The 7,894-nt window shown below is 34.4% G+C and overlaps 1 protein-coding gene across 2 annotated transcripts in view; it reads left to right on the plus strand.

Moving 5' to 3' along the window:
• Window positions 1-2,283, plus strand: part of LOC121411143 (alpha-mannosidase 2x-like) — a 43,838-nt gene extending 41,555 nt beyond the window's left edge. For both annotated transcript variants that reach the window (XM_041603675.1, XM_041603676.1), the window contains exon 23: window positions 562-2,283. In XM_041603675.1, the coding sequence (XP_041459609.1) occupies window positions 562-714 (153 nt within the window). In that variant the 3' untranslated portion in view covers window positions 715-2,283. The remainder of the gene's footprint in view (window positions 1-561) is intronic.
• Window positions 2,284-7,894: the final 5,611 nt, after the last annotated feature.

Consider the following 7,894-nt stretch of genomic DNA (forward strand, 5'->3'; position numbering starts at 1 on the left):
TGGCATGCAGATGGGGGGGGGAGCAGTCCCCCTTCAAAAAAAAAGTTCGAGGACCAAGAAAAAGGAGAGAGAGAAAGAAACGGAAAAGAAAGGGGATGAATTATGATTTTTTTTTTTTTTTTGGGGGGGGTAAATATTGATCACAGCACTAGATATTTTCCTTTTTGAGTTTCGCATTTATGCCATTTTACGACTTCAAAACTTTTCTCTCATTATGCCACTGCAATTCAAAGTAGTCATTCTTAGAAATGTACTATTTGAATACATATATTTGTTTGTTGCTAGATATCAAATTTTCCATTATAATATGAAAATATCAATTTGGTGAATTTGTCATCAATCTCACAAAAAATGATTCATGTGGGTTTATATATACATGTGGCTACACATATTTATGGCTTGAATTCAGTATCTTTTTTTTAAATATGATGCAAATGCGAAATATGCTGCATTTCAGTTCTGTTCCTTGATCACCAAACCTTATCCAATTTCTTGTTGTAATTTTACATATTATTTATGATTTTTCAAATCAGAATATTTGTCCCATTTTTCGTTTCTTAGGTTGACCCATCGCCGCTACTGAGTTCTGTAGGTACGCGAGGTATCGTCACCACGTCACTCTCTGCCATGTATGATGGGCAAGAGATTCCAAAAACTTCCCAGCTAGAATTGGAGCCTATGGAACTAAAAACATACAAGGTTCAATTCCAATAAGCCATTAAATCGCTGAAGAGACTGTCATTGCTTGTTTTTATTTCCTCTGCAATGGACTAGCAATCTTTATTATGTCTGTGGATTGTGTAAACTCCCGTCTTCTTTTATGAATAGGATATTGTGTTTGCAGGGACTGTTCCACTCCACGCCTGATAGCATCCATTCCATTTGAAGAATAGAATAATGTATTAGCTGTGAAAACTGCAAGTTTGGCGATTTCAAAGCGAAAAATGAACACATATGGACCACCACACAGAAATAGATGAGTACCCAATGTATGGAAATACAGGTAGCAGTAGGATATAATGGCAGATGTGATGATAGCATACACCGTCCACCCTCAGATGTTGCTGCATAGCTATTGGTCGGCTGGGTTCGGAACACACATTTAACAAGTGAATATGCTGTGGAATCCTTTGATCTGCAATAAAGGCTTCTCCAGCTTTCAGACACAAAGTGTTTTTATATCTTATAATGTGTGACACGATTCGCTAAGTGAATATATGAACATCCAGATGCAATGACAGTGGATATCATGTCTCAGATTGAATGGTGTATCGCTTGCAGAACATTCAGATGCGAAAAAACATCGCTATGTTGCAAACAATCTGAGAATTTACAATCTTGTCTGAAAGCGGGGTCAAACACCATTCTTTATTACTTCCTTTGTTACCGTATAGTTAATCTCCTTTACTGGTAGAAAAAGTATATGTTTGGAAGGTAATCTGTGAGCTGGTTTTTGATTGAGAGATGAAACTATTGCACCTTTACTTTGGACTTTCTGATATAGTCAATCAGACTTTATCTTAATGCTATAAATGTAATATTTCAGGGCCTGTTTCATGAGTGATTTCATATTGGAACTTTGACATTTGGTTATTAACTACCTTGTCAACAGAGCTCAGCATCCAATCAAAATCAAGGTTACAATGGTAGTTACCATTAATGGCAGCATAACCATCAATGTAAATCTGTATGAAACTGGGCCTATGTGTATTCTCTATGCTTCAACCATTCCCCGATGTGAAGAGCATAAAAAATAGCCGTCTTGAAGTATAGATAATTCAAATCTCTTGGAAACTATACAGGAATATCATGAATGCTGTAGGTGCAAAGATGCATAGATTTGGCTGTCTTACATAATTATATTGTCGATAAGATACCTACGTTTAATAGCAAAGAATCAACAGTGGTGGCCTGTTGTATGAATTGCACAATTCTTCTTTACATTGTGTATGTACTTATGTTGTGATAATGATGCAAGGTGAAATGTGTGTGAGAGTAAGGCAAGTAACAAATATTGAATTATGGCTTGAATTTTAATGCTGAATCATATAATCAGTGAAACTGTTCATTTTAAGATTTAGAGCCCTCATATGGATTGCAGGGGATTGTGATTTTAGAAATTATCACTCATCTATTCACTCTGTATCTCCAAGAAATGATCTTATTTGATGTTAAGAATACATTTCTTACTTCATCCATTTCAGAATTGATTGATAATCTCACTTGCTTCGTATTTCAAGCCAATGAATTATTTATTTGTTACTCAGATTTATGGGAAAGATTCCTGATAAAAAGAGGAGAAAAAAGGTGTTTTCTGGCGTTGACATCATTAGTTTCCTTTTGGTAGATGGATACCAGATTGAGAGAGTTTTGTAAGGTTGGCCTTCTATTCGATTGCTTCATTCGATTCAAGAATAGATTATTACAAGATACTTTGATTAATGTTTTAGATCTGTCATGGATCTACCCATGGATCAGTGTAGCTGCCCTCTATGAATTTGTGCATGCCTCCCTGTGAAAGATGACATTTTTAATTTTTCAACTGTGCAGAAATGTAGAAAATGTTTATTTTATAGTGTAGTAGGATTGAAATATCTTAAGAAAAGAATTACTAGTCTCTATTTTCCATTTCTTCTCTATTTTATCACTGCATGTTTAAATCTATCTCGTATTAGGATGTAATAACTTGAGCACGAATTTTTTGTTTTTAATTGCATGCATTGTATTGTGATCCGTTATGAAGCAAATCCAGAAAATGCCTGAAAAAAAATGTATAAATGATTAATGCACTGAGGAAGGAGTAAAGCTTTGTATCTATGCCTTTAAAGCTTTACAATTAGTTCCATGTAATAGCAATGTGCCTTAAATTCTGATAATTTTTGTAACATTCTGCATTTCCATGGTATAATTATATCTAGGTTGGATAAACACATATTTATAAGGAAAAGAAAACCATTCATACTTTTTTTTTTTTCATGAATTGGAAATTTCTTTCAAATCTAAAAACAACCGAACAATGCTGCACCTATATTACTAGTCAGTGATTTTGGGAAAAAAGAACAACGAAACACATATTTGTAAGGAAAAGATAACCATTCATACTTTTTTTTTATTTTCATGAATTGGAAATTTCTTTCAAATCTAAAAACATGCGAGCAATGCTGCACCTATATTACCAGTCAGTGATTTTGGGAAAAAAAGAACAACGAAACACTATTCATCATCTTATTCCATGTTCTATATAATTCAGTAGTCCATGGTTTTAATTGCATGAATGTTTCTGCCATTTGATGGGATTGGAATATAATATTTTTATAGCTTGTATAGGGGGGGGGGGTGGGGGGACAAATCTTGTAACCCCCCCAAAAAAAAAGAGACAAAAAAAAGAAAAAATGTTACCTCAACACTGTATCCAATATAGGATGCCAAGATGATTTGCAAGAAATTTGTAGGACACCTGAGCTTATACCATGAAACCCAGACCCCTCAATAAGGTTGCTGCTAGTAAATGTTGAGAATTTGTATATCTCCATGTTACTACACTGTATTCTATCATACCTGTGGGCTGTTTCACAAAGATTTAGATATGACTTAAAGTCGCACTTAAAGCCTAGTTACGTGCGTTATAAAAGGCATAACCACATTGGTCAGATCATGCGGAGAGGACGCGCACTACTGCGTATCGATCAATTAGATTGCGCGTTGTATTTTAGATACACGTCGGCATTTAAGTGTGACTTAAGTCATACTTAAATCTTTGTGAAATACCCCCCTGGTAACCATGCAACAAATCTTTACCAGATTGTTCACAGAATGATAATTGCACAATAATATAATCATCTTGCTAACCAGACACAAGTAACGATTGATTTGAACAGGATCTTTGGCTTCTTTGCAATAGTATACACAGGTCCATGGTATACACACTTCATTTCCACTTTTTTTGTGTGTATAAATTATTCTTCCGGTCCGGTGTCTTACAAGTGGCTAAATAGGGCCTTTAGTTTGTGAGGCTTGCAAAGTGCAATATAGTCATTCATGAATACTTATGATCAATGTATGTATGATTTCTGATGCAAACTTTTTTTTCTAATTAACTTTTAATCAAATCATGTATCATATATTATTTGAGCTTCTTGGTGTCATGTACATTTCATCGGATATACAGGATCAAGATAATAATAACCCCTAAAAGTACATTACAGTATTATAATGAATTTGAGATATGAACACTATTCTCCATTATATTTCTTCATCTTTTTTCCATATCGAAATTCAGAACCACCTGTGTCATGTAGAAATCCTGCATAGCGCCTGTATAGCGTTTTCCCATTTCCCATTGTTTAGACAATGATGAATGTGAGGATTAGCAACATGAAAGAATTTGCTGATGTCTGTGTGAAAAAAATATCTCTGATATTTGACAAGGTTCTTAAAGTATGCTTATTGAAAAGTAACTTGTAAAGGTCATCTTAATCGTAAACATTGTAAGATGAAATACATATTTTTTCCATGAAATGAGAAGGAAATGATTAGATGAGGATTAAATGAATTTCAGTAGTCATTGGCAGACTTATATTGTAATGAATGGTCAATAATGAGGAATTTGAAACATAGCATTCCATAGAAGTGTGGACTAAATTTCCTGTTTAGTTGGTACTTAGTTCCTGCTTTTATAGTACAGCCTTTTTTTTTACTATGATACATCTCAACCCTATTCTGATTATCTGTATATTTATGTAATAAAGATACGTGAATTATTCCTATGTTGCAATATCACAATTTCATATTTTCATTTTGTTTTAAACCATTTTTTTTCACTGGCAGTTGAGATAGCTTGTTGGAATGTAGGTCAGTGATCATTTATCTTTTGAGGGGTTCATTAATATATGAAAACGTTATGAGTAGGTTCTAGTATAACACATACCCACCAATGCAGGGAATAATTTTACCTCTAAAATGTTATAAGCATTTCTGATTATGAAAAAAACAAAACAAAAAAACTATCAACTATGATGTGAAATAAATTGCTACACAAAGGAAGTTTGGGTCACAGTTATAATAGAAAGTGGAGCAAAATGCGATGCGATACCAGGAAAATTATTCCCTGGTAATGAATAATAATCTAATTCAATACAATAGAATTATTGAATTAGATGAACATCACCAGGACGTCTTGACATGAAAGCATTCCACACATTTATTTATTTTTTTAATATATAAATAATTATACTTTTAACTGTAATTAGACAATGAGTCTGTATAAGTTGGTTATGTAAATGTCTGTAACTGTATAATACAATTAATTGTTGCCATGGAAACCTGGACACTACTACTGCACTGCACACTTCTTTTTAAACTTATATTTTTACCAAGGGAGCATAATTGAAACTAATTTGAAATCCCAGAATACATGGAATGCTCAAGATAAACATTTCTAGTGTAATGGTACAAGAACAACAAACAGAAAAAGGATAGCAGTTTATTGTAGATGAATAGATGATTTTATGATCGCTTGCATTCATGTGCAATCCACTGTGTGATTAATTTCTAAACTTTCGGGACGCAGCAAATCTGGGCAGAAGATAAAGTTACTGTGTGGTGTTGTTTTTGCATCAAATCATGTCAAGACAGTTCAGTTTTCTTGCTTTTCTTTTTTTTTAAATCACAAATGTTCTGTTGTTGGAATATCTGTTACATGTATCTTGTGCGATATGTGAGTCCAGTTTACTTGTTTAATACGCTCATATACCTTGTCATAGATTATTTTGATTGCTAATAATACAAAACGTTATAGTATTAGTGAGGTATGACTTCTCATCGAAGTCCAATTGCAATTATTTGATATAATGAAATGTATATAGAGAAATTAAATTCAGATATGTTTAAAGTTTGAATACAGTGTTTTAGTTTCCTTTTTGAAGGCATTTCTAAGTGTAAGCCACCAGTCAATCTGCAAATATACTTCGTCAGGCTATTTTTGCAGCAAACCATGAACACAGAATCTGTGTCCATGCTAGGTCCATGGGTAATGAAGAAGTAGCCGCACAGGTTGTCTCATGGAAGCATTAATCAGTTTGCACATACGATCACACATCTTTGATGAATACGCAAAACTAGTCTGTATTAAGAGTTGTTCAAGTCTGTCTGACATGAACTTTAGAGTCAAAAGAGGCCTAAGCTTTTGATCCTAGCAATATCTTCGTCGGAGGCAAATGACAAACACATGTCTGTCATGTCATTTTGCCTTTGACGAAGATTCTGCTAAGATTGAAAACTTAGGCCTGTTTTGACTCTCTAATTTACTCCATTGGCTCTCTTTTATTAGATAAGCAGTTTTCAGCAGCTTCTTTCCGCCATTGACATAAACTTTATCATGTCTAGCTGAATGTGCTGTATGCCGATGAACATATACCACTATCATCTCAAATGGCCGTGAAGTGTTGTAACAAATAATTTGAATGCTATACATCAACATTGTACAAGAAGATAATGAACTATACTGGAAATGAAAGAATTCCACCAGACTACCATAAACTCTGATTAATAGTACATGTGAAAGAAAAAAAGGAGCCTGTTTTCACCCAGTTGCAAAATGTGCAGAGCTACCAAGTCTCGCGCATTATGCGTGAGACTCAAGCATTTTGGACTCTTGTTCATCCCCTCAAATCTCTGTCTCACGCAACTATCACAGCCTATCCCCATATACATTGTACTCAATGTCTGTGATCTCACTCAGATTCACAGAAAATCTCACGCATAGCTGGTCTTTGAACTTGGCATCTCTGAATGTGATAGGTCATACTTGAATGATTATGCAATAATGCATATTTTCATACATTTCTGTAATGCTTCAATGATCATGACTCATTTTTTTTCTCCAAGAAATGAGGTAATGTACTATCATTTGATATAAAATCCGATACTTTTTAATGTTTTTTGTTCATATTGAAAGGAAGCACGATTAGCAAAAATAACTGAATTGCGACCCCTGTACAAAAATCAAAGAGGCAACAGTAGTTAGACATTCATTTGTCTATAATCATTTGCAAAATGAATAATACTGATTGAAATACAAGTAAGAATTTTATATCAAATGAGAGCATCTCCTCTCTTGGGGAAAAAAAGGCATGTCATGATCATTGAAGCATGTGTGCCACGCTTCAATAATCACAAGGTCTGATTATATATGCAAAACAATATCTATACTTCTATGCACCTGCAAACGAAGTGCGGAGGGGGCATTAAGCGTTGCCCCTGTCCGTCTGTCCAACCTTCCGTCTGTCCCCCACTTGGTTTCCACGCAATAACTCAAAAAATATTTGATAGATTTAAACAATTTTGGTGTGTAGGTAGATGACACCAAAATACAGGCCAAGTTCGAATTCGGAGTCCGCAGGTCAAAGCCTGCAGCTCATTAAATATGCAAGTTGGTTTCCGCATGATAACGAATGAAATATTCAACGGATTAAATTTTTTTTAGGTGTGTAGGTAGATAACACCAAAATACAGGCTAAGTTCGAATTTGGAGTCCGCAGGTCAAAGCTCATTATAAAAATATGCGAATTGGTTTCCGCATGATAACCTATGAAATATTCAACAGAATGAAAACAATTTTGGTGTGTGTAGGTAGATGACACCAAAATACAGGCCAAGTTCGAATTTGAAGTATGCAGGTCAAAGGTCACAGCTCATTACATATGCGAGTTGGCTTTGTCAACCCTAGACTTTGTAAAAAGCACTGGAAATACCTGCAATAGAGATTTTTTTGGGTTAAGCAAACTTTGTGTACCAGCAAGATTTTTAAAAATAAAATTCAGCTTAGCCAGGAAACTACCGGGCCAGGGAAAGATGAGATAATAAATTTACTACAAAGCAGTTTCCAGTGACATTA

This window comes from Lytechinus variegatus, chromosome 3, assembly GCF_018143015.1.
Source record: "Lytechinus variegatus isolate NC3 chromosome 3, Lvar_3.0, whole genome shotgun sequence".
Classification (NCBI taxonomy): Eukaryota; Metazoa; Echinodermata; class Echinoidea; order Temnopleuroida; family Toxopneustidae; genus Lytechinus; species Lytechinus variegatus.